At 38.6% G+C, this 27,589-nt stretch overlaps 1 protein-coding gene across 1 annotated transcript in view; it reads left to right on the forward strand.

The window, feature by feature from the left end:
- Positions 1-25,472, forward strand: part of tec (tec protein tyrosine kinase) — a 39,020-nt gene extending 13,548 nt beyond the window's left edge. Inside the window, exons 4-18 of the mRNA XM_022677484.2 lie at positions 10-91; positions 3,717-3,845; positions 6,059-6,102; positions 8,704-8,900; positions 10,370-10,435; positions 10,570-10,624; positions 11,306-11,385; positions 12,110-12,237; positions 13,389-13,463; positions 14,616-14,787; positions 17,369-17,585; positions 18,181-18,245; positions 21,440-21,558; positions 21,708-21,865; positions 22,251-25,472. Of these exons, the coding sequence (XP_022533205.1) occupies positions 10-91; positions 3,717-3,845; positions 6,059-6,102; positions 8,704-8,900; positions 10,370-10,435; positions 10,570-10,624; positions 11,306-11,385; positions 12,110-12,237; positions 13,389-13,463; positions 14,616-14,787; positions 17,369-17,585; positions 18,181-18,245; positions 21,440-21,558; positions 21,708-21,865; positions 22,251-22,331 (1,668 nt within the window). The 3' untranslated portion in view covers positions 22,332-25,472. The remainder of the gene's footprint in view (positions 1-9; positions 92-3,716; positions 3,846-6,058; positions 6,103-8,703; positions 8,901-10,369; positions 10,436-10,569; positions 10,625-11,305; positions 11,386-12,109; positions 12,238-13,388; positions 13,464-14,615; positions 14,788-17,368; positions 17,586-18,180; positions 18,246-21,439; positions 21,559-21,707; positions 21,866-22,250) is intronic.
- Positions 25,473-27,589: the final 2,117 nt, after the last annotated feature.

Raw genomic sequence — 27,589 nt, forward strand, 5'->3', positions numbered from 1 at the left:
CTGCCATAGGTTGTATATGATACGAACACACTGTATATATTCGCTCCTAGTAATGAGAGCAGGAGTGTGTGGGTGCAAAACATGAAGGAAGGTGAGTTCTCTCTCTCTCTCCTTCTTTAGCTCTATCTCTTTCTCACCCTCTCTCTCTCATATAGTTTCTATTAAAAGCTGCTTTAGAGGGCTTAGTGTGTTGTGACGTCATGCAGTATTGCATCGTTAACAGGAAATCTAAGTTACTTTTGGCTTTATTTAAATTACTGGTAAGTGTCATATATTTATATTCATAGACTCTAATATACCCTCAATGTATATTTCAGTTTCGTATACACAGATAAACACTTTGTCTCGCAAGCGGTCACGCTCACATACACTCATTCATACAGTATTGGTTCACTCACTGGTCCTTGTTTTACTGGTTAGCGTCTTATACTGTCATATAAACACAGCATTCAGTTCATATACTGTATTTTTCCCACTATAAGGCGCACTTAAAATCCTTTAATTTTCCCAAAAATGTACAGTGTTATATAGGAGTTTCAGTTTAGTTCTCCTGTACCTAGACTTGAGACTATTAGCAATACACACCAAGTGGCTATTGTTGTATACACTATTAAAAACACTTTATTGTTTTGTTATTGTTGTATATACCTGTAAACATGTAGCATTCAGCGTTATATACTCATATATACACTTTGCATTCATTTGTGAAATATATTCATACACACCAAGTATCTATTGTTGTTTACACTATTAAAATACTTTCTTGTTTTGTTATTGTATATACCCGCAAACATGTAGCGTTCAGTGTTATATACTCATATATACACTTTTCTATTTATTTGTGGTATACATTCATATACACCAAGTGGCTATTGTTGTATACACTATTAACCACTTTATTGTTTTGTTATTGTTGTATATACCCGCAAACATGTAGCGTTCAGTGTTATATACTCATATATACACTTTGCATTCATTTGTGGTATACATTCCTGTACACCAAGTGGCTATTGTTGTATACACTAATAAACATGTTATTGTTTGATCATCAATGCCTATACTCATAAGCATGTAGCATTCAGTGTCATATACTAATGTATATCCCCTGCATTTGTTTGAGGTCTACGTTCATATACACCGAATGGCCATTGTTGTATATATAACACTCAGTGTTCAGTGTGGTACACTCTATTGCACATTTAGCATTCACTGTTCTATACATTAATGTATGCATAGTGATCATTTTTGTATACACTTCTAAACACTAAACACTATTGATCATTACACTATAAACACTGATTATTGTTATAGAATTGCTGTCCAGTAATAACAAAAAGAAATCTCCATCTTTATACATTTAGAATTTTTATTTTGAGCCCTATAGCTACTCTGCACACTGTAACATATAATAAACTATTTATATAATAACAATTATTATTGTCCTATTGATCCTATACAGACTTAATGGAGAAAAGCTACAGGCAATACAGGTAGTTATAGGTCTATATATGCTTCTTACATTCTCCTTTATATTTTGAACAATAAATGCTCCTGTTACAGTCATAGGGCTCTCTCTTTAACTCTGCGCAAGGCACATCTTGATGCTCATTGCCATCTTACACCCAGCCAACAGTCTATTTTCATGCCTTGCACTTGCATTGTTTAAATAGCAAAGATGATTACGAAAATATCTACACTGATGGGTGATGAAATTGATGACAACAGATAACACAGGTGCACCACTGACTGACTAGAACCCTGACAACGGTCAACAGTCTATTCATTCATTGCTATCTTGGCAATGCAAGTGCGCCGCAGGCACTCACACCAAATCGTTAGACACACAGGGATGCACAGCAGTGGACAAACCCAACTAAACAGAATACTAAACAAAATACAAAAAAAGAAAATAACATTGCTGTTCCTGTAAATAGCTTGAAAGAACGGGTCAGTTTCCTCTGCTGAGAAGCGCAGAAGCACTGCGCTGTTAAGATAGCAATCCACCAAAGTCAAAGCACACCTGGCTCTTCAGCTCTCAAGTGACATGCTGATAGATTTACTTCACATTACCCATGATCAATTAATAGGAGCATTTTTGACTTCCTCATGATATCAAAGACACACTGACACGCCCTAAATCAAGCTGCACTTCGTGAACTTTGTTTAGCAGGAGCAGCAGCAGCTGATGGTTGGCGTTGAGAAGCTGTAGTAGATCACACGCCCTGGCATGCGGTTTTGATGCAATCAGTCTCTGGAAAGAAGAAGAACTAAAATAGGAATCTGAAAGGGGAAGAGTAGCTGAAGAAAGGTCTCTAGAGGGGTAGGGTGGGGGTTAGCTGACACCCACTCTTTAGAATTGCGTCCTTACGTTTCTTAAACTACACAAGTATTTGATAATTACTCAGGGAGTGACGATAGACTGAGTCTAAGGGTTGATGACTCTATCCATTCTGTAGCATGATGGATTGATGTGCCATGAAAGAGATTCCTTTATTGTAAGACCTTCAATCCTGCATTTGCTGTGAGACAACACACTGCCCTCAACTCTTAGTGTGATGATCATTTCTAATTTTTATCCCATTTTCTCCCCAATTTACATGGCCAATTACCTAACCTACTCATGAAGACACCCCCTATCACTAGTAATTCCCCAACATCAGCTCACAGATGCCTTGTGCTGAGCGCCATCACCCTTTTGGAGTGATGTGGGGAGAGAGCGCCATCTACCCACCCAGAGAGAGCAAGGCCAGTTGTGCTCTCTCAGGGCTCTGGTAGCTGATGGCAAGCTACATAAACAGGATTTGAACTGGCAGTCTCTTAATCATAGTGGCAGCGCTTAGCCCGCTGGACCCAGCACAATTCAGCCAAAGCATGCTTAGTGTAAGTACACCCTAATAAAGCATTTATTGAGCCAACTAGCACAGTAGCTTCTGCAACCATTGAGTGTGCAGGATCTACATGCACAACTGCAACATCTGTAGGCAAGCATGTGTTGCAGGATGCCATGCGGAACCTCTATGTCTCTATTTCTAACCATATCCCATCTTATGTCGAGACTAGAAGTGCCCAACAGGGTATTAAAACCTCTTTTCAATTAGAACTTTAAGATAAATTGTATTTTTATGATACATTTTCATGGTAAATACATCTTAAGAGCTGCAATAACATTGTGAATAACTGCAAACTTAAATTGTACAACCCGCATGTAGCAACATATGCTCATGTGACATAACTAGGCTGGAGGCAGAGCGAGGTAGAGTTCCACAATGAACTCACACACCAAACAACTTTTTATCCTGGGAAAAACACGTAAGCTAAAAAACGAGTAAGCAAAAAATAAAAAAATTGAGGAGATTAAATGAATTAATTAAGGATCTTTTTTATCGTATTTCACATCAAAATTGGAATATCTAACTGCGTTATCGTACATTTTGTCCATATCATAAACCCCCACTTTCAGTTGTACAGTGTTTTCTTTATATAATCTTTCTTTTCACTCTAATATTGTAATCAAATTTGTATATTATTATTACATTCATACATCAAACATTGTATTTCATTCCAAAAAAAAAATATTTCAATGACTGTATTTATTAGCCTATAGATTAGGGATTAGTGCTGATAAGGATTGAGCACTCCAAGCCTGTAATTAGAAATATTGAACACAGTACACATTGACCGAGACTGACGAGTGTGTGTGCGTATGTGTGTTACAGAAATTAGGAACAACTCTCTGATAGTGGCGAAATTCCACCCTCAGTTCTGGCAGGAGGGTGGCTGGCTGTGCTGTGGTCAGGCTGAGAAACTGGCCCCGGGCTGTGAGGAGTACAACCTATTTGGAGACAGTAAGACACACCCACAAAACACACCCACACACTTCGGCCTTATCAATGGCATGTTGTAATGCTCATTGCTATCTTACACACCATCAACTGTCTATTTTCACGCTGTGCACCTGCATCGTTTAAAGAGCAACAGAGCTTGCGAATATATCTATGCCCAGTGTTCTCAAAACATCATGTGTTCAGGTAAATTTCAAGGATTCAATGAGATTTTATTGTCATTCGCATCACGTGGTACATGAGGTGTAACGAAATTGTGATCTCACAATCCAGTTTACACCCAAGAGCTGTTATTAAAATAGATATTTAGATAAAATAAGATAAAATAAAGAATACAGTAAAAATAGAATATACAAATATAGATAAAGATAAATACCCCTCAAAAATAAAAATAAATAGGGAGAGTAAACAGGTTGCAGCAACATGAAGTCCAGAGTGCAAGTGTGCTATAGCAGCATGATACGGAATTAGAGCAGTAGAAGATAAAGTGTCCCAGTGCGGATAAAGTAAATTCCTATTGAATTGCTATCTTGGCAACAGAAAACACAGGTGTTCTACTGATGGAAAAGAACCTAGACTTAGGCTTTTGCATGCAAGTGTTGAAAGGGGTGGTTTTGACAGTTTGTGGGTGGGCTCAGGGTGACCTATCTCAGTGAATGCTATTGGCCGATATCTTTAGGGTTTGTGACAGACTGCCTACTACCAACAGCCGGAGGAGGGCAAGAAAGATGGACAGCAGGAGAGTTAGCTTGCTATGCTACAATCTAAACTTCATCGCCATGGAACAAGCCTCTACCCGGCTCTGTTTGCCCGGGTTCAGCACCTGCTCTCCGATGCTGTTAACCCGGGCTAACAGCGCTGGAGAGCAGGTTTGTTCCAGGCGCTGAATTATACCTAGCTTACTCCTGCTTTCCTTCTTTTTTGTCCTTCTGTTGGTAGTAGGCAGTCTGTCAAAAACCCTGGAGAAATCAATACCAATAGCATTTGCTGAGGGAGGTGACCCTGACCCCACCCCCAACTTGTCAAACCACCCCTTTCATCACTCGCACGCAAAAGCCTCACACAAGCTGTCACGTCTTTGCCCTGTTTCCTGTCTGTTTTCATGTGTCTCTGTGTGTGTGACCCTCACATGACCCATACTGTGTGTTTCTTCCCCAGTAGTTTTCCTATCACCTGTGTTCATTTGTAGCTCCGCCCCCTAGCCCCAGGCGTTTCTACTTCCCGTGTGTTATATAGTCCTAGTGTTTCAGTCTTTGTTTGTCGGTCTTTGCACCTTCCCCTGTTGTTTTGTCTATCCGCGTTCTTGCTCATTGTTTACCTCTTTGTTTATTTCTAGTTCCTTGTTTATTTGCCTTGTTCTGTTTTGTTTACTATATCTAGTTTTAGTTCTTCGTTTGTTTCCTTTCGTTTGCCTCCCTGTTAGTTTATGTTAGCGTTACCGCTCGTTTGTTTTGGCTTATTTCTTTGTTTCTTTGCTTGTTTTATTAATTTATTTAATAAATATCCACCTTACCTGCACTTACGTCTGCCTCAACGTCTCCCTGCCTAGCCATCCCTGGCGCAAGCAAAAAGAGCAGCAGCAGGCAATTCACATAGTGTGTGAGGACAACTGTTAATTCGAGAGGGAAAAAAAACAGAGAAGGAGAAAAATTAAGCTTGAGTTTCACAGGTGGAAATTTACAAATGCAAAATTAAAAAAAAGGCAGGTAAATGTTTTATTTATTATTTTTTTTTATTTTATTTATTTTTTATTTTTGCGCCCCGACTTCTGACATTGATGTGAAGCCATACACTTAATGGAAATGGCAAGTGACACACTGATTGGCTTATTTCACGTTATGCCCAAAACACTCATGATTAATTAAAATAATTCATATTGGGCAGTGCAAGGTGTACTTTTACCGTCATTATGACAGCAAAAAAAAAAACACTGACATGCCCTAAATCAAGCTGCCTTGCCTAAAAATTGCTAAAATAGGACCCGCAATGTTATTGTGGTGGTGGTCCACTATCAGCACAACAATTTCATGGTGGTATTGCAGTGCTGTACAAACTCCACTGTGCACATATGAGCACTTTGTAGTTGTGAAGTAATTACAGTCTGTAGTTTCTCTGCATACTTTATTAACCTCCCTTCACCCCGTTCTTCAGTGATCAGGACCACTATTTTGCATACAGCTGTCCTGGGTTAAAGATGTCACTCCTTTTTCTTTCAGTTTCACGGAAACCACTTCCACCTATTCCTGGTGATGAGTCCAAGGTGAGTTCCTCAAACACACTCTCTATACACAGCTTACTTAATACACACTCAGTAAACACACACAAACACACACTTCGCTCAGTACCCACAGAGTGTTTATGAACTCCTCTAGTCTGTTTATTACAGACCAGTTCAGACTTGAGCTGAAAGGAACACACCAATCTAAAACTAATGCTGACAATAAAACTTATAATGGTGATGGTACAGCATTATTCTCATACTATAATAAAGTGTAATACAGCATTTCACACACACACATCATCAAACCTGGAGTGCCTGTCATTTTTAAAAAGCACCTTCCCAGTAACAAGTTAATTAATTACTTACATTATTTACATTTTTAATTTTAGGTGAAATTCCGCTTTAAAGAGGCACCTAACCACACGCCTCTAAACCCATACATCACACAGTGCCCCTCCCAAATTAGCCCTCTCATTTTTTTTTGCATTTTTTTTATTTGGGCTGAGGGAGTCAGCAAAATCAGGGGGATTAGTAACCCTTTAAAGGCAAGACTAACCTCTGCTGTATATTTAATAAAATAAAGGCAAAACAACATTATGTCAGAATACCAGCAAAACTACTGATTTAGAGTATAGATCTGCAACCAATGGCTATTTTAGTAGTTGACTAATCTGGCGATTATTTTTTTTTACTTTGACACAGATTTAGCAGGACATTTTGATAGTTGACGTTTCTAATGTATATAAAATTACAAAGCATATTATATGAGATTTTCACACATGCTGGAATTTTTACTTATTAAATTTAAATTGTTCAACTGAGATAAATATTAACAGAATGTATATATGTTACTTAGAATTTTTTAATTTATGTAAATTGATATTAAGTCTCTTTATTATTTCAATATTATTAGTGTATTTATTAGTGTTTACTTCGTTTATTATTAGTATTTCACTTTGTATTGCGCTCTTGAATTGGCTCTGTAACCTGAATTGCCAGGTTCACGGTTTTCCCACCAAACTGGGCAACTTTTGACTGGTACTGAATATATATCACAAAAAAGGTATAATAAAAGATGTTGTTATTTGATAAATGAATCATTTAAAAAAACTGTAATAATATACAAAATAACTTTTAAGTAAAGGATAACGGTCCTTTATATTTTTAAAATTGAGGCAGACACAAAAGACACAATATTAAAGCTCACCTTCCGCGAAAATCCGATTTTTCTTGTTTTTTGTGGAATACAGTAGGTCTCTCCGAGTTGAATGTGTACACCTGCACATTAAACTGTTTTGCAGCCCCCATTGTCTGCAGGAGCTAAGCAAAGAAGTCCCCCCTCCCCCCCTCCGAAAAACGGGTGAATTTTGAATGATCTTTCTGCCTACGTAGGCAGAAACTCACAGACCAGCCCACCTTGGCTCGAGAAACTCCCAGAGGCGGAGCTGAAGCGACGCAACATCACCGCTCATCAGTTAGGAGGTGGGAGGCAGTGAGCGGCAGAGCGGTGGAGGGGGGTCGCAGTGCTCCTAGCCAATCAGAGGAGAGATATTTGTATGCTGTTTGCATGTATGAATATTCATGAGCAAAGCTGGAATCCGGTCATTTTGGACACACCCCTAAAACAGTCCATTAAAAAAGAGCTATACAGAGACACCTGAGCACTTTTTTTTTTACAAAAACGGCTTACATGTCATTCATTCATACTAGAGACCACAACTAGACATTTTAAAATGAAAGAAAAAACGACGGAAGGTGAGCTTTAATGTAATGAGGTGGAGTGCTACAGGTAGGTGGCACTCCAGCCCAGAGAGTTGTAGAACCCAATGGCAGAACAGTAGTCCCACCTAGCGTGAGCGTGAAGGGGAGTGAATCAAAACAAAGACCGCCGGTAAGTGCCGGCTACCTCTTACGGCGCGAGGTGAGGATTAACTAAACAAAGGGCTTCCAAACTAAACAAAGAAGTGAACTAAGGTGATTGTGGATTTTAACGCTGCTCCACCAGAGAGGAGAGGAACAGCGCGGGAGAGAGAAGGTGAGCGAGCCGCGTGGCCTCGCAGCTGTTTCACACACACACACACACACACACACAGAAACTCAAGAGGAGAGCGGTGGAGCACACAGCTCTACACAGCCACACCAAACTCAAGAATAAAAAGGGATAGATGAAAATACTTTGGCGGGAGGAGCACGCCAGCGATGCTGAACAATGCTCTCTCCAAAGACAAAGAAGGAAAACGGCTGTTGCCGTGGATAGAGCAGGAAGGAAAAAGAAGGAGCCGAGGCTCACTCGAGAAACCGGCATAGATTCGCTCAGAGAAGCGTCAAAGATCCAGTGCCGAGTGGCTGGTTGGCGCTGCTTAAGAGGTGTTGCAAGCAGGTGTTGGTAATTAGCCAATTAACCCTCGGCGCTGGCCTGGCGCGCCCTCCGATGCCCCGGATGATACCTCGATTGGGCACCAGCCCTTACAATTATTCCTGACCCTGATGTTTAATTTAATTAAACTGCTATAAATTATTTATTTCATGATGATTGAATGCTTGATGTCCTCCACTTCATTATTACAGAACGTGTTACAGGAGTGAGTGTAGCTGTTAGAGGGCTTTAATCTGAGCTGTTGTTTGATGTTTCATCTGCAGTCTCGCCGTCCGCCCCCACCCCCGCCTCCTGTACCGGAACCAGCAGCACAGGAAGCTGAACTGCAGGAGGAAGTGGTCATAGCTCTGTATGACTTTGAGGGAACGGAGAGTCAGGACCTGACCCTGCACCGGGGTGAAGAATACGTCATCATTGAAAAGTGTGACGTTAACTGGCATAAAGCTCGCAACAAATATGGGTATGTGTGTGTGTGTTTGTTTAACCCATTAAACTGCAGGCTAAATATTAATATTTTACATTTCCACTCACTGGCCACTTTATTAGAAACACTTACAATCTTGTGCTTCACTCACTGGCCACTTTATTAGAAACACCTACAATCTTGTGCTTCACTCACTGGCCACTTTAATAGAAACACTTCCAATCTTGTGTTTCACTCACTGGCCACTTTATAAGAAACACTTACAATCTTGTGCTTCACTCACTGGCCACTTTATTAGAAACATTTACAATCTTGTGCTTCACTCACTGGCCACTTTATTAGAAACATTTACAATCTTGTGCTTCACTCACTGGCCACTTTATTAGAAACATTTACAATCTTGTGCTTCACTCACTGGCCACTTTATTAGAAACACTTACAATCTTGTGCTTTCACTCACTGGCCACTTTATTAGAAACACTTACAATCTTGTGCTTTCACTCACTGGCCACTTTATTAGAAACATTTATAATCTTGTGCTTCACTCACTGGCCACTTTATTAGAAACACTTACAATCTTGTGTTTCACTCACTGGCCACTTTATTAGAAATATTTACATTCTTGTGCTTTCACTCACTGGCCACTTTATTAGAAACACTTACCAAAAGCTTACTAGCATCAATATTCTAGATATACAGATTAATGTCTTTCACCGGTGGAATCCAGGTAGATGGCCAGTAGATGGAGCTTATTGTCCTTTTATTTATTCAATTTTTAAGTGTGCTAGTTTCTCCAACAAATGTACTGTATTTTTTACACTATAAGGCGCACTTAAAATCCTTTTAATTTTCCAAAAATTCACAGTGTGCCTCATAACCCAATGCGCCTCATGTATGAATTCTACCAGTCAGATTGTAAGCAGCAGCAATGGAATAGTATTAGCACTAGCCACAAACTTTCTAGCTAGCTCTTTCGCTGTTTTAGACTGTAGCCTGTGTGTTTACTGTGTTAAAAACAAGCTACTTTCTGAAACACTCAGGGTTCCTCAGTGTAGCGCTGTCGGCAGCTTTTACTAGTGCTGTTGCTAACTGTGGCTAACACTGCTGCTAACTGTGGCTGGGGCTGCTGCTAACTATGGCTAGCGCTTCTGCTAACCACACTGTTGTAAATATTGGACATACTTACTGTAAATAAATGGACGCGCTTTACTCAGGCAAACAAGTTTTCAGGAGAAAAATCTGTGTAGATTAACAACATGGCGACACCCTTGTTCTTTTCTGTTGTTGCTTAAAATGTGCCTTAAATTCCAGTGTGCCATTCATTGATAGTGCGCCTTATAATACAGTGCACCTTATATTCCATAAAATACGGTACTTGTGCCTCACACAGCACAAATAGACAGTTAGCAGGGTGCAAGGTAGCAATGAAAATTGCGACGTGCCTTGTGCAGGGTGTAAAATAAATACCTAATTGTATGTGTGTGTGTGTGTTTTCTTTTTTTTAGGGAGGAAGGTTACATTCCTAGCAACTATGTTACTCTAAAGCAGCCGGACAACCTTGAACAGTTTGTGTAAGTAGAGGTTTAAGGTCAATTATTAGATTATTAGATATATTAGATCACTAATGAGGACATCAGAAGTAGAAAGAGTAAGAGTAACTAAACATGTGTGTGTGTTTGTGTGTGTGTGTGTGTGTGTGTTTCAGGTGGTACTGCAAAAACGTCAATCGAAACAAAGCAGAGGATCAGCTAAGAAATGAGGTGACTGAAACTTGCTCACACTACTGTTCACACTCACAGCCTGTCTAGAGCATTTAAAAAAACAAGTGTGATATTTTTTACGCTTACAGAACCTCCAGAAGTCTTAGATTTACCTTTTTTCCACATTTAACTAATCACATTAAACCAATCCACCCACAGTAAATTTGATTGTGATTGGTTAATACCTGAGAGTATGGAATATAACTGGACAGCCTTCAGCTCTACCAGTGATGTCTCAACCAATCGGAATGCTGGTGTGGCTAAATACGAACTTGAATGGATAATTTTTAATTATTCTATTAAATAACAATTCATGTTTGAAGATGTAAATGTCGAGTAAATGTAGTAAATGAAAAAGTAGCGTGTAATAGTTTGTGTAAAAGTTGATCTGTGTCCAACTGAAACCAGAGACACACAACACACTCAGTTTTAACCACAGGGGTAAAAAGGCATAGAGAGCCGTTTCCGTTCACATGCATTGTGGGTACCTATGTGGTGTGTGTGTGTGTTTGTGCATGTATGTGCATGTGTTGGAGCCTGAACTTGTGGTAAATGTATAGCATTGCTGTTGCTGAACAGACTGCAGTGTAGATCTGTTTTGAAGAATGTGTACTTTATTTGTGTGTGTGTATGTGTGTGTGTATGTGTGTGTGTGTGTGTGTGTGTGTGTGTGTGTTTCAGGGTAAAGAGGGTGGGTTTATGGTCCGGGACTCCAGCAGTCCAGGAGCGTACACAGTTTCTCTCTATACAAAATCTTTAGGGTAAGTTTTCTCCAAACACGACTCCAATATTCCAATATTTAGTACTTTAATTTCAGTATCCCAGTAATATAATTCTCCAGTAGCATTATAATCCAGTACCCCAGTAATTTCCTAATCGATTACCCAAGTACTTCAATACCTCAAGACCTTAGTAATCTAATTGTTGCCATCTAACACCCCATTACTCTAATGCTCCAGTACTCATATACTCCTATATATTATATATTGGTCTCCCAGTACTTCAATACTTCAGGACCCTAGTAATCCAATACTGCATAATTGAATTCTCCATTGCCCAAGTACTGTAATAGTCCAGTCGGACGAAAACTGCAGCGACTTGGTTCCGATACACCAGCTCACAGATGCTTTGTGCTGATCAACATCACCCTTTAGAGTGATGTGGGATAAGAGAGAGCACCATCTACCCACCCAAAAAGATCAAGGCCAATTGTGCGCTCTCAGGGCTCTGGCAGCCGATGGCAAGCTATATAACCGGGATTCGAACCAGCAATCTCCTAATCATAGTGACAGCGCTTAGCCTACTGGATCACTCAGAGCCATAGTTTTAAACTAATTTTTAATACTATTTTAATAGTTCTCCAGCACTTTAACACCTCAGTACCCAAATACTTATTCTAATAATTTAGTACTTCAGTACTCTAATACTAGTAAAGAACTGAATAAAGTGAGGTAGTGTTGGTAAGCTGTGTCTGGTGTGTTTCAGGGATGGGGCGATCAGGCACTATCACATTAAAGAGACCAGCGGCTCCCCCAAGCAGTTTTACCTGGCTGAGAAACACCTTTTCAGCAGCATACCAGAAGTCATAGACTACCACAAACACAACGCTGCAGGTAACACACACACACACACACACACACAAACACACACATACACAATCTGTTTTTATCCAGATACCATACACTTCTTGTCTTATTCACAAACACATGTCTTTTACCATTTTTGAGACACTGTAACTGGTGTGTGTGGGCCATTCCATTAAATGGGAAGCCATTTGTGTCTCCAGGAAATTACATGTATAAATGTGAACACAAAATAACTTTTTACTACATTTTATTGCATAAGTAAGATATGTAATTAAAAAATATTAAAAACTTAGAACACTGAAAAAAGAGAATTAGTTTCCTGCCCCCACTCTCTAACTATAAACTTCACCATGAAATATAATTATTAAAATCCTTCAATTATAAAAAAATATTTTGTTCATTATAAATCCATAATATTTAAGTTAAAATGCACATTTTAGTTGTGTCCCTGGGTTACACTTAGTCCTGTTACTGTAAAACATTATCCAATCTGAAACATCTGGAACATTCTACAACAAGTCACACCTACAACAGGAAGTTACATCAGCTGGTTCTTCTGAAGATCATGGGAAGACCTAAACTAAGTTCCCTCATTAGTTTTTCTGTATATTTGATCTTATTGTAACTATGACTGAGGAGCTCAATCTCAACACTCTGTCCTGTTACCTAGATTAATTGTTAAATATTATTTGTTTATTTTTTAAATACAAATGTTGGGAAAATCACTAGAATGTTCTCATTGTCCTCATGCTATTAGCATAGTCGCCATTTAGCTCTTTTTCATGTTTTTGCTAACTATATGCTAAAAACTCATTCCTGTTACTTTCATTTATCTTACTCAAAATATAAAAAGTACCAGGATTGAATGCCATTAACATGAGTTATTTGTTTGTCATAAACATCAGTAATTTGAACAGACAGTCAACCATCCCTTTAAAATAAAGAGTTTCTTGAGAGAAAGTCAAAGGAATTAGTGGGCTTGCTTTTAAACATGCTTTTTAAAGGTCACATGAGTTTTGTAATCATCTTCAGATTAGAAACCATGTAAAAAATTAAGTAAAGCTGACTGAGGTTGAGCAATACATGTTTTTAATAATTAAATACACGTGTTATTAGTTTACTAATATGTATATTTATATGTATATTTGTGTGTGTGTGTGTGTGTGTGTGTTTCACAGGTCTTGTGTCCAGGTTGCGATATCCAGTGAACAACCAGAACAAAGCAGCACCAACGACTGCAGGATTTAGCTACGGTTCGATTATCACACACACACACACACACACACACACACACGTACATGCACACACATTTAGACGATACATTTAATTTAATTTAATTTAATTAAGTAAACACAAGTACATGATAAAGATGCAATCAAAGTATTTCAGCCTCGATTGCAAATTATGTTTATTCACAAAAGTTACACCTTTTCAGCTGTTTGTAATAAACCAATAACAAAAACAATTTAAATATTGTAAAGTAAATAATATGAAAATTTGTTCTGAATTTGGAGAAACCAGTTTTATTATATTTCTGTTGATAATTAACTTGTTTCTGTTCTGGCTGGTTTATTTTAAATAGCTGAAAATTGTAGACTTTGCTAACTAATCAATGAATCACTAAGCAATTTGTAGTGAGGGTTTAGACAAAATGGCCAGTAAGTGGAAACTCAGATTTAGATATTTTTAATTAAAGGAGAACTCCGGAGTAAAATGTCCTTTTGGTTTGGTAAAACATGATAAAAAGTACTTATCTTTGATGAATAGCACACCTCCGTTCTCCCACGGTGTTCTGAGATCTAGGAAGTTTAACAGTTTGTCCAAACACCGTTCAGACTGGGTAACACGATAAATCGCTTTTTCCACCATTATCCAGCTCAAAGTAGCTCCACACCTCCTTGCTAGAATCCGGAGAGCCCTCACATTTAAAACGAGGCAATAATAACTTAACAGTGCTCAAGAAGCTTATTAAAACACTGTTTACAAACAATAACGCTAGCTTCAGCTCTGAGCGCCAGGGGTAATGGCAGCGCTCTGAACTAAGCTTGCATTATGGGATGTAAATGGTGGAAAAAGCGATTTATCGGGGCAAATAATGCCTCGTGACTCCCAGTCTGAAGATTGTTTGGACAAACTGTTCAAATTTCTGGATCTCTGAACGCTGTGGGAGAACGGAGATGCGCTATTCATCAAAGGTAAGTACTTTTTATCATGTGTTACTACACCAAAAGTCCATTTTACACCGGAGATCTCCTTTAAGTGGCCAATAAGTACAAGCACAGGTTCGGTGTTTGTAATAAAGTGGCAAGTGTTAAAAATGTAAATGATAAACTTTTAAGCTGGAATGTTATGATGATGATGATGATTGTGTGTGTGTGTGTGTGTGTGTGTTTATGTGTGCGCAGAGAAGTGGGAGATTAACCCGTCAGAGCTGACGTTTATGAAGGAGCTGGGCAGTGGTCAGTATGGAGTGGTCAGGCTGGGGAAGTGGAGAGCTCAGCATAAAGTGGCCATTAAAGCCATCCGGGAAGGAGCCATGTCTGAGGAAGACTTTATAGAGGAGGCCAAAGTTATGATGTGAGTAATTAACACACACATACAAGTCTGGAAAAAAATAAGAGACCACTAAATATTATGGGTTTCTTTGATTTTACAAAATTAAAAAACCTCTGTAATGTAATCAAGAAGAAGATGGATGATCACAAACTATCAAACCAAGCTGAACTGCTTGAATTTTTGCACCAGAAGTGCTAAAAAAGTTATCCAAAAGCAGTGTGTAAGACTGGTGAAGGAGAACATGCCAAGATGCATGAAAACTGTGATTAAAAAACAGGTGGAGTTATTCCACCAAATATTGATTTCTGAACCCTAAAAACTTAAAATTTAAACTAAATTATGAATATGAACTTGTTTTCTTTGCATTATTTGAGGTCTGAAAGCTGCATCTTTTTTGTTATTTCAGCCATTTCTTATTTTCTGCAAAAAAAAAAAACTCTAAATGACAATATTTTTATTTGGAATTTGGGAGAAATGTTGTCTGTAGTTTATAGAATAAATCAATAATGTTCATTTTACTCAAACATATACTTATAAATAGCAAAATCAGAGAAACTGATTCAGAAAATGAACTTATCTCTTATTTTTTTCCAAAGCTGTATGTACACACACACACACACACACACACTTCAAAATACATTCACAAGAATGCACACAACGTTTCTTGATTCATGCCTTCATGCATGCACACCCCCACACATGTGTGTCTTTGGTTGATTTGAACTTCCTAATGGAAAGATTCTGATTGGCTGGAGCCAAAACTGAGAGTTACAGTTATAGATGTGATCTTATCTTCTCAGCTGCTGCTTTGCTTCAGTAAATACTGCTTTATTCTGGTTATTCTACAAAACTTTCCATTACACACAGTCATGCTTCACCGTGTTTCCAGGTAGAAACACATTCAGCTCCTCAGATCAGATTCAGATCATTTTTAATAAGTGGTCTCTTATTTTTTTTTTTCCAGAGCTGTGTTTATAGTGTCAGGTTCATTAGATTGGTTCCTTTAGGACAGAGGGTGAAATGTGTGGGAATGTGGGAATATTCACCCACTTTACTCTTACTTTTATCTCGCCTTCTCAGCAAAATCAACATATATGTGTGTGTGTGTGTTTATGTGTGTAGGTGTCATTTTCTTACACAAACCTTTTAAAACACATGATTGTCCAGTAGGGAAGTAAAAGTGCTGATGTGGTGCTGCTTTCTTCTGCTGGCAGATCTATAAACAGCTGCTGATCCCAGATCAGTTCTCCACCCTCACACACTGCAGTCATGTGAACTGGGCTGGATCTGAGGGCTTGGGTGCTTGTGGTTAACATAATTTTAGCTATTTTTGTTAATTATGTCCTTCTTTTAAGTGAAATACTGTTACATTCTCATAAATGTTACTTTTCTTGTAAAAAGAGAAACCTAAAGTGAGACTTTCCAGCTGAACTGTCCAACAAGTTCAGCAGAGTTCAACTTCAGATTTAAAGGCAAATAAGTACAGCTGCTGCACTGCATCTAGCCAATCAGGTAGACTAGTACATAGTACACTAATACAGTGCTACAGCCATAGGAACGGGCGAGCTGGCTATTTTTTCTGCTGGACAGGTAATCACTAGGCTTCAGTAAGGTTTGTTAATCATAGCTAGGTACATAGGTAATTTACCAGCAGCACTAGTTTAGTATAGATGGACATTTTGGACACTGAAACATATACATTCATTGATCAGCTACAAAGTTACACAGAGTAATCGTTGCTTGCTGCTGTGTGAGAATATGGCAACCTGTGAGAGCTTTGCGTCTTGGGTAGGAGTGTTTGTAAATTGGACTTCTATAGCTATTTCACACATTTCGTTCGCTTTTATTACTGATTGTTCATTTAAATAGTAGATATTAAATAAACATAACAGCTATAAAAATAACAGTTATATTTACTTAAATTTCCAGGTCAATCATCAATCACCAATTTTTACACAATATAAAGTGCACTTAAAATCCTAAAAAATCCCAAAAATCCCCCAAAAAACGTCATCGTGCCTTATAATCCAGTGCACCTTATGTATGAATTTTACCAGTCAGGTTGTAAGAAGCAATAAAGCTTACAAAGGAGTTTCAGTTTAGTTCTCCAGCAGTATTAGCATTACCCGCTAACTGCGCTAAGCACTAGCACTCTTTCGGCGTTTAGAGGTGAGTATTATCAGACTATAGCCTGCTGCTAACCCTGGCTAGCACTGCTGAAGCAACATTCGCATTAGCCGCTAAGCACTAGTTAGCTCTTTCGCCGTTCAGAGGTAAGTATTTTCGGCCTGTAGCTTGCTTCTAACCCCTGCAAGCACTGCTGAAGCAACATTAGCATTAGCCACTAAGAGCTAGTTAGCTCTTTTGCCATTCAGAGGTGAATATATCTGCCTATAGCCATGTTAAAACAATCTACATGGGACAAATTGCAAGCTAATTTTGCACTAGCTTACCAAAACACTCAGGGCTCCTCAGTGTATTTCTGTCGGGCAGCTTGCACTAGCAGTTAGCTAGCCAGTGTACCATCAACATAATTAAAGCTAGTGGTTTAAGGTACAGCCGACACAAAGTGTTGCTTTAAAGACTCTTATGTGTGTTACAGGAGTCTGTCCCACCCAAAGCTGGTGCAGCTGTACGGTGTGTGTACGCAGCAGCGGCCCATCTACCTGGTGACGGAGTTCATGGAGCTGGGCTGCCTGCTGAACTACATCCGTCAGCGGCGCGGTTCCTTCAGCCCCCAGAACCTGCTGAGCATCTGCCATGACATCAGCCAGGGCATGCAGTACCTGGAGGAGCAGCACTACATCCACAGAGACCTGGTAAGAACCTGAAACATCGTAAAGACCCACAGGTCTTTGTCCTGTTGTTGTAATAACATAATTCATTAGCATAGTACAGAGTGGATGGAGGCCCGTGTTTATCTGAGAGATTCTTTACTGGATGCAGAGTAAGTCTAGTGGTCTATAGTGCTGCCACTATGGGAGGAAGATTGCTGGTTCCATCAGCTGCCGTAGCCCTGAGAGAGCTCTATTGATCTTGCTCTCTCTGGGTGGTTAGATAGTGCTCTTTCCTCTCATCACTCCAAAGGGTGATGTCGATCAGCACAATGCGTCTGTGAGCTGATGTATCTGAACCGAATGCGCTGTGATGCTACGCGACAATGCTACATCAGCAGCAGTGCAAAAAAAAGCGGTGGCTGACTTCACAGGTATGGGAAGAGGCATGTGCTAGTCTTCACACTTCTTGTGTTGTTGCATCACCAGTGATAAGGGAAATACAGTTGAGTAAAATCTGAATGGGTGGGACAATTGGCCTAGCTGAAAAAATATAAATAATAAAATTTATTTAAAAAAAAACTGTGCAAGTAACTGTCCCGCTTTAATTAGTGCTTTCTTTCTGTCTCTCTCTCAACAGGCTGCTAGAAACTGCCTCGTCAATGACTCACATGTGGTTAAAGTGTCAGACTTCGGCATGGCCAGGTATAACTGACTCTAAATTACACATTTTATTTACAGATGAATAAATTAAAATATTACCCTCTTATTCCTTTTTAAGAAAGGTTAATCTACAGTTAAAGTAGATACCAGAGTCACAGTATAAGCTGTCTGTGCCCATATGTGCTGTATGACATGTGCATGGAAAGGGGAGTTCTTTATTATCTTCTATTATTTAATGGATGACAATTATTTATGGATGTCCCTATCACATTTGATTTGATCTGGCACTCACTCCTGTTCCTCTTTTTTAAGAGTTTTGAGTAACAGGACTGAAATTAACAGGTTTTAGTTTATTTTTCGCATAGAACTAGCAAAAGTATGAAAATTGTATTTTAAAATAGATCTAAGAATTAATTTCGGTAACAGGACTTGAGATTGAGCTCCTCAGTAATAGTTACAATAAGATCAAATATACAAAAAACTAATGAGGGAACTTAGTTTTGGTCTTTCCATGAACTTCAAAAGAACCAACTGATGTCACTTCCTGTTGTAGATGTGACTTGTTTCAGTTGTTTTAGATTTGGGTAATGTGTTATGGTAACAGGAATGAGTGAAACCCAGGAACACAACTAAAATGTGTATTTTAACTTAAATATTATGGATTTACTTCGGAAAAAAATATTTTTAAAGCATAGATAGAATTTGGAGTCACACAACAATGCAAAAAAAACAATTAATTATTATATTTCATGATAAAGTTTTTAGTTATAGTAGAGAGTTGTGACAGGTAACAAATGCTATTTTTTCAGTGTTACAATTAGTTTATTACATATCTTACTTTTGCAATTAGGTCAATGTACAAGACACTATGCTTAATAATAAAATGTAGTATAAAGTTATTTTTTTGTGCACATTTATATATGTGATTTGGGGATCTATGTGATATATGTGATCTGGGGACAGAAATGGCACAGATTCTGCAGAGTATGCTGACAGCAGTTGATTCTTTAGTATAGACCAGGGGTCACTAATAGGCGGACCGCAGTCCGGGTCCAGAAACAGACGTTGTCCAATCCAGACCCAAACTGATAAACTACTGAGAAGGATTTAACTCTGACTGTGTTCATTTAAAGCGGCAGAACGTTTATTGTCTTTATGGTTTACGTGCTTTACAGCGCAGTAAACTTACTGACCAATCACGTGTGCTGTAATATTAACGCTCAACAAAGATCTGTGCAGATATGAGCGCGCGGAGCCACACAGGCGAAGCAGGCGGTGAGAAGTGAGCGAATAAAGCGAGAAAAGCTAATACACATGGTGCACACCAGAAAAAAAACATTACAATACTACATTTATAAAACATACTAACAGTAATGTAACCTCACGGTGTTACTTGGAGGAATTAAAGAGAAACAACTGAGACAAGAGTCCAAAATATTCCACTTTACTCCACCTGATCAGAACTTATCAGCAAGAAAAAAAACTCTCGCTCACAGGCGCGCTCTCCCTACTCCCAAAACAACCCTACCTCAAAACTACGGCAACCCCCAGGGGACAAAAAATAAGTGACAAAATAAAACTGCTGTTTAAAAAAAAAATGATATTTTGGCCAAGTTCAACAAACATTTCTCCATATATTGTACAAATTATTGAGGGTGTTCCCGTTTATTTTATATAATATTGTTGAAATATACTAGTATGTGTAATTTGTTTTGTCTTTCAGTTGTTGATAAAACACTGACAGAACTACTATACGCTTCTTCAGTAAACAGAATAAAACACTAAATTATAACACTAGTTAACATTGGCAATGGTCCGGGCCTTAGCCTGATGATATTTTCTCTAACTGGACCAAACTGAATTCTAATTAAATACCCCTGATCTAGACTGTGGTTCACAGAAGCTTTCACACGTTCTATATTTGGTTAAGACTTAACTGAAACGTCTAAAAGACCTGACCAAACAGTGTATGAGTGAGAGCACTCTTTAAAAAACACCTGTCCATAGTGATGGGAAAGGTACACCTTGCCAATCAGTGCGTCATATGCCATTCCCTGTGACGTATTGCTAGAGGAAACTGACCTGCGCGTTCACGCTTGTTCATTCTGATTATTGTTGATGTAAAGTTTGCGTAGCTGCAAACAGGCACACACTATGGGTTTGTGCACTTCTGCATATCCATGTGTACACAAAAAAATCAATGTGTATGCGTGTTCGGGTGTAGCAATGAATGTCTGACTGTAGGTTAATTTTAGTCAGTGGCGCATCTGTGTGTTCTGTTGCCAAGATAGCAATACACCACACTGAAAAGAATTAGTTTCGCAACTTTCTGCATTTGCTTTTTTAAAGTAAATTTAATTTCAGATAAATTTAAGTAACTTCAACTCGGTTTCAAGATTTAAATATTACATAAAGTAAATAAGTGAACTGAACTTCAGTCAGTCCTTTCTTTTAGTAAACTTCTGTTAATTTCTGCATACAATATTACCTAATTTTACAATTACTTAATTTATACAATATTACAAATAATGTATGATACATAATATATTATAATTTTTGAAATTTAAATATTTTTAGTTAAAACACACATATTACACATGTCTCAACACATGGATGGCATGTAATACATTCTTTTTACTAAACACATAGATGGCATGTTATACATGTATTTACATGCCATCCAGTGTTGAGACAGTGTAATATGTGTGTTTTAACTAAACATATTTAAATTTCAGGAATTATAATATATCATGTATAATTGACCTTAAAATCACACCTGTTCACAGGTATACTTAACCCTAAAACCACACCTCTTTACAGGTGTACCTGATTCTAAAATCACACCTGTTCACAGGTATACTTAACCCTAAAACCACACCTCTTTACAGGTGTACCTGATTCTAAAATCACACCTGTTCACAGGTGTACCTGATTCTAAAACCACACTTGTTCACAGCTATATTTAACTCTAAATTTACAACTGTTCATAGGTATGCATAATCTAAAAAAGACACATACCACCCACAGGTATACTTAATCCTAAAATGGCACGTTTACGAGTATACCTGACCCTAAAATCACACCTGTTCACAGTCACGCTGAACCCTAAAATCACTTTTACTCACAGGTATACCTGAACCTAAAATCACACCTGTTCACAGGTATAACTTTCTGTAAAGTTTACACCAATAGAACACAAAGTAAATTCTGATCTCCTTGGTGTCCTCCTCCTGCAGGTATGTTAAAGATGACCAGTATGTGAGTTCTTCAGGAGCAAAGTTCCCAGTGAAGTGGTCTCCACCTGAGGTCTTCAACTTCTGCAAATACAGCAGCAAGTCTGACGTCTGGTCGTTTGGTAAGAGAAGAATCTGATATCAAGAATAACTATGTTAGTATAAACCTTTCATCCACACCTGTTCCAGTAAAACTGCCTGTCTGAGAAACAACTGCACAGCTTTCCTCCTGTTCAGTGATGTGGAACTGAGTTTGTTGATGTTTTCTCAGGTGTGTTAATGTGGGAGGTGTTTACAGAGGGTAAGATGCCCTTTGAGAAAAACCTTAACCACGAGGTTGTCGCCATGGTGACCCAAGGTCATCGACTATATCGCCCCAAAATGGCCACACCACAAATCTATGATATCATGCAACTCTGCTGGCAGGAGGTAAGAACAGTTTAACACACAGTTGGCTTATAAGACTTAGTTTAAGTGGTCAGTGAGTGTGTTTATCTGTAATATAAACTCTATATAACATTAGAATACACTCCAATAAATGTAATGTAAGTGAATGTCTTTAGGTGTATTAAACTCTATCTAACATTAGAATAAACCCAAATACATGGGGCTGTAGTTCTGTAAATAGCTTGCCCTCAGCTGCCGGAGCCTAAAAAAACGACAGACTGAATGGGTGGGGCTAAACTGCTGCAGACTGAATGGGTGGGGCGTAACAGTTGCATATTCAACTTGCTCTAGATTAAATCTTGGGATTAAACTGCTGCATGTTAAATGGGTGGGGCTTAACTGTTGTTTTTATATTTTGGTTGCTAAGAGACCAGAAGAGCGGCCTTCATTCACTCAGATCTCCCTGATGATCACTGACGAGCTGGAGGCTGATGAACTGAACTCCTGAACTCTGATTGGACGGTCAGACTCAAAGCCACCAAACCACTGGACCTGGAATGGTGCTGACCGGGACGTTTACGGTTCAGACAGCACCAAAAGACAGTGACCCAACTGGACAGATCATCCAATCAGAAACTGAACTCAGGACTGACAGCTTGAATGGAATTATCTACAGAGGCCTGTGAACACTTTCAGAGCTCACAGCAGTGTGTGTGTGTGTGTATACGTGTGTGTGTGTATACGTGTGTGTGTGTGTGTGTGTGTGGAGGTGTGCAGGTGGAAATGTGAGTAGAGGAGAGCAGGGCTCAATCTAACAAAGCTCAAAATGTAAAAAAACAGGTTTTCCTGTTGTGACACAGATTCCTCCTGAAGACAAATTATATTCCATAAAACTGTGTGTTTTTATAGTAAGGGTGTTATAGTAACACCAGAAACCGCTTCTTTTAGGCTTGTCATGATATATTGGATGATATACAGTACCAGTCAAACATTTGGACTTAACTTCTCATTCAATGCTTTTATAATTTTTTTAATACATTTAAATAAATACTGAAGTACCGATTATGACGAAACACTCATGTAGTAACTTAAGAGTTTTAAACAAACCAAAATACAAATATGTGAAGCATTTAGGTGGATCTTTTCTGGGGCGCTGTTAACTTGTGGTTTCTAAGGCTGGTAACTCTGATGAACTTTTCCTGAGCAACAGAGGTACCTCTTGCTCTTCCTTTCCTAGGGAAATGCTGATGTAAGCCAGTTTCATCATAACATTTTTATGATCTTTGTGACTGCACTTGTAGATACTTTTAAAGTTCTTGATATTTCTTAGTTTTTTAGTTAGTTAAGTAGTTCTTGCCTTATTATAAACTAGAAAATTATTCAAATAGAGCTATTCACTGTATATCAACTTTACCTCTTCACAACTTTACAACTGATGCTCTCAATAGAAATTCCAGGTGACTCTACCTCATAAAGCTGGCTGACTAAATTCAGCCAAGATGTGCAAAGCTGTCATCCAAGCAAGAGGTGCTACTTTACAAAATCTAAAATCTAAACCATATATATGTTTTCTAAAGAATTCCTTATGTTTTTCTTCATAGTTTGGATGACTTTAATATTAATATAATGAAGAAAAAAACAGGTGTGTCCAAACTTTTGACTGGTACTATATATTGTCCCTGAAAATAGTGATAAACAATATTATTGTGATTTTAAGACTTTTTACATAATATATATAATCATTATAATAAATTATAACAATGCAGTCACATCCTTTTAAAGGGAAATTCAGATTCAGACATTGGAACTGAAACAAAAAAAGTGTACAAAAGAGTATAAAAAATGAATTAATGACTGTTTAGAAACAAAGTAAACATAGTGGCTCATTCAGGTTAGTGGGCTCTTTTCACTTAAAAATTGCTAATATTTAGGTCAGCAGCAATTATTGGGTTCATGCCTGAATGTTGTATGATAAATTGCTAATGTAATTATCATGACAGGGCTAGCTCCTATAATATTCACTTAGTTATTATCTCTACATAACAATTTAGTGATAGCTTGATTAAAGTAAAACTTCAGCACATGGTGGAGGTATCGTATTTTTTACACTATAAGGTGCACTTAAAATCCTTTAATTTTCCCAAAAGTTGCCGGTGCGCCTTTTCTGATGCGTTATATGTACGAATTTTACCAGTCCGGTTGTAAGGAGCTGAAAAGCAACTCTGATGAAGTACAGCATCAGCATTATACAGGAGTTTTAGTGAAGTTTCTCCAGCACTGAGGCTGGAGCAGTGTTAGCATTACCTGCTAAGCGTGCTAAGTGCTAGCTCTTTCGCTGTTCAGAGGTGAGTATTATCAGCCTGTAGCCTGCTGCTTACCCTAGGTAGCACTGCTGGAGCAGCATTAGCATTAGCTGCTATCCACTGTTCAAAGGTGAGTATTATTGGCCTGTAGCCTGCTGCTTACCCTGGGTAGCACTGCTGGAGCAGCATTAGCATTAGCTCTTACTTTTACATTCACAGGTGAAAATTATCGGCCTGTAGCCTGTGCGTTTAATGTGTTAAAGCAAGCTACGTGGGACGAAGTGCTAGCTAATATCGCCCTAGCTTACCAGAACACTCAGGGTTGCTCAGTGTAGCGCTGTCAGGAGGCATTTACTAGCTCTAACCACAGCTAGCGGTTAACTGCAAATGCTAATGCTGCTGCACCCAGCCCTAGTGGAAATCTAGAAATGTAAGCTTACTGTAAATAAACGGAAGCACTTAACTCACACAAATAAAGAGTTTTCAGGAGAGAAATCTGTGTAGATTAACATCCGGCTCAATTAGAAGGAAAACATTTTAACAACCCTGTTTCTTATAGTGTTGCAAAATGCGCCTTATATTCCAGAGTGCCTTACATATGAAAATTGACCAGAAAATAGACGTATATTGATACTGTATTTATTAAACTGGTGCGCCTTGTAGTGCGAAAACAAATGGTAGGTTTACACACACATAGTGGTACTAAATAACTGTAAAAAAAAAAAAAAAGTGTGTTGCCTGTTATAAAGACTGGAAACATTACATATACGCAGGAAACCCGTAACCAAATGAGAGAGAGAGTCGTGTCTGTGTGGAAACTAAGCGAATGAGCAAGCAAACATAGATCTAATCCTTTACAGCACTGGCTTATTAGAATAAAGAAATATAATACAAATATATTCATACACAAACACACACACACACAACACACACTCGCTGTGGTTTATTTTAATCTGGCTTAGAAGGATTCTAATGTAAATTTTAGAAGGGTGCTTTCCTATATTCACTGCTATATTATCTGAATCTCCTGCTTGGTGGTGTAATAGAGCATCCTTTAAACACAGATCAACATCTCACAGTGAGGTTCAGCAGGCTAAAGTACAACTTCCACACATGGTGCAGGTAGTTTCACACACTATTCCCGTAACAAAAAAAACAGAATATGTGTTATGTTAATGTTAGATTGTGCTCTGCTCTCCTCTGTTTACCTGCACACTGTGCCGCACATTAAACCCCTCAGTGATTCAACGTTGGCAGCTTGCTAAGAGCAGATAAGGACAGATGTGTTCAAAATAAAAGTCTGTTTGGTACGAATGTGTTAATATTAATAAAATACATACTGGTAACACGACTCACAACCTTTACTTTATAAAAATCAGTCTTAATGTTTGCAATAAAGTGGCCAGTGAGTGAAAGGACGAGGTAGGTGTTTCTAATAAAGTGGCCTAAATAGTGAAAGCACAAGGTAATGTGTTTCTAATAAAATGACCAGTGAATGAAAGCACAAGGTAGGTGTTTCTAATAAAGTGACCAGATTGTAAAAGCGCAAGGTAGGGTTTTCTAATAAAGTGGCCAGTGAGTGAAAGCACAAGGTAGGTGTTTCTAATAAAGTGGCCAGTGAGTGAAAGCACAAGGTAGGTGTTTCTAATAAAGTGGCCAGTGAGTGAAAGCACAAGGTAGGTGTTTCTAATAAAGTGACCAGATTGTAAAAGCGCAAGGTAGGGTTTTCTAATAAAGTGGCCAGTGAGTGAAAGCACAAGGTAGGTGTTTCTAATAAAGTGGCCAGTGAGTGAAAGCACAAGGTAGGTGTTTCTAATAAAGTGGCCAGTGAGTGAAAGCACAAGGTAGATGTTTCTAATAAAGTGGCCAGTGAGTGAAAGCACAAGGTAGGTGTTTCTAATAAAGTGGCCAGTGAGTGAAAGCGCAAGGTAGGGTTTTCTAATAAAGTGGCCAGTGAGTGAAAGCACAAGGGTTTTCTAATAAAGTGGCCAGTGAGTGAAAGCACAAGGTAGGTGTTTCTAATAAAGTGGCCAGTGAGTGAAAGCACAAGGTAGGTGTTTCTAATAAAGTGGCCAGTGAGTGAAAGCACAAGGTAGATGTTTCTAATAAAGTGGCCAGTAAGTGAAAGCACAAGGTAGGTGTTTCTAATAAAGTGGCCAGTGAGTGAAAGCACAAGGTAGATGTTTCTAATAAAGTGGCCAGTAAGTGAAAGCACAAGGTAGGTGTTTCTAATAAAGTGGCCAGTGAGTGAAAGCACAAGGTAGGTGTTTCTAATAAAGTGGCCAGTGAGTGAAAGCACAAGGTAGGTGTTTCTAATAAAGTGGCCAGTGAGTGAAAGCACAAGGTAGGTGTTTCTAATAAAGTGGCCAGTGAGTGAAAGCACAAGGTAGGTGTTTCTAATAAAGTGGCCATTGAGTGAAAGCACAAGGTAGGTGTTTCTAATAAAGTGGCCAGTGAGTGAAAACACAAGGTAGGTGTTTCTAATAAAGTGGCCATTGAGTGAAAGCACAAGGTAGGTGTTTCTAATAAAGTGGCCATTGAGTGAAAGCACAAGGTAGGTGTTTCTAATAAAGTGGCCAGAGAGTGAAAATACAATGTAGGGGTTTCTAATAAAGTGGCCAGTGAGTGAAAGCACAAGGTAGGTGTTTCTAATAAAGTGGCCAGTGAGTGAAAACACAAGGTAGGTGTTTCTAATAAAGTGGCCATTGAGTGAAAGCACAAGGTAGGTGTTTCTAATAAAGTGGCCATTGAGTGAAAGCACAAGGTAGGTGTTTCTAATAAAGTGGCCAGAGAGTGAAAATACAATGTAGGGGTTTCTAATAAAGTGGCCAGTGAGTGAAAGCACAAGGTAGGTGTTTCTGATAAAGTGGCCACTTAGTGAGTTGGACAATCATATTTAGATGATGCATTTTTCTTCCAAACATACACACACCTTTATATTGTAATTTTCGCACTGGAAACAGTCATCATGACTTATTCATGAATGCTAAAGTGGACCACACCTGCTGCTAGATGCACACACACACACATGCACACTACAGTCTCCTGTTTCAGGCACAAGTAACTCACTTGCAGATGCTGACCACACCTGTCGTAAACCTGGAGCATGTCTGACCATTTTAAGGTAAGGCACACACACACACACACACAGTAAGTGAAAGTAGCTCTATGACCAGTAGCTACATGTGATTTGAATGTGTGGTGTTTGTACTGAAAGATGTACAGTCACAGGTAGTCGCTGGTCACAGTAAGTATACACAGATATTCACACACAGGTACGCAGTTTTACACCTTTACACAGGTGCACATTTGTATAGTCAGATCCATACAGGTATAGATTTGTACACAGGTTTAACAGTAAGTGTAGGCAGGAGCTCATGCAGGTGCACAGATTTACACCTTTACTCATGTTCTTGTAAGTATAAGCAGGTGAACATAGGTTCGCATAAATAACTATGCAGGT

The sequence above is a fragment of the Astyanax mexicanus genome, chromosome 13 (assembly GCF_023375975.1).
Source record: "Astyanax mexicanus isolate ESR-SI-001 chromosome 13, AstMex3_surface, whole genome shotgun sequence".
In the NCBI taxonomy this organism is placed as follows: domain Eukaryota; kingdom Metazoa; phylum Chordata; class Actinopteri; order Characiformes; family Acestrorhamphidae; genus Astyanax; species Astyanax mexicanus.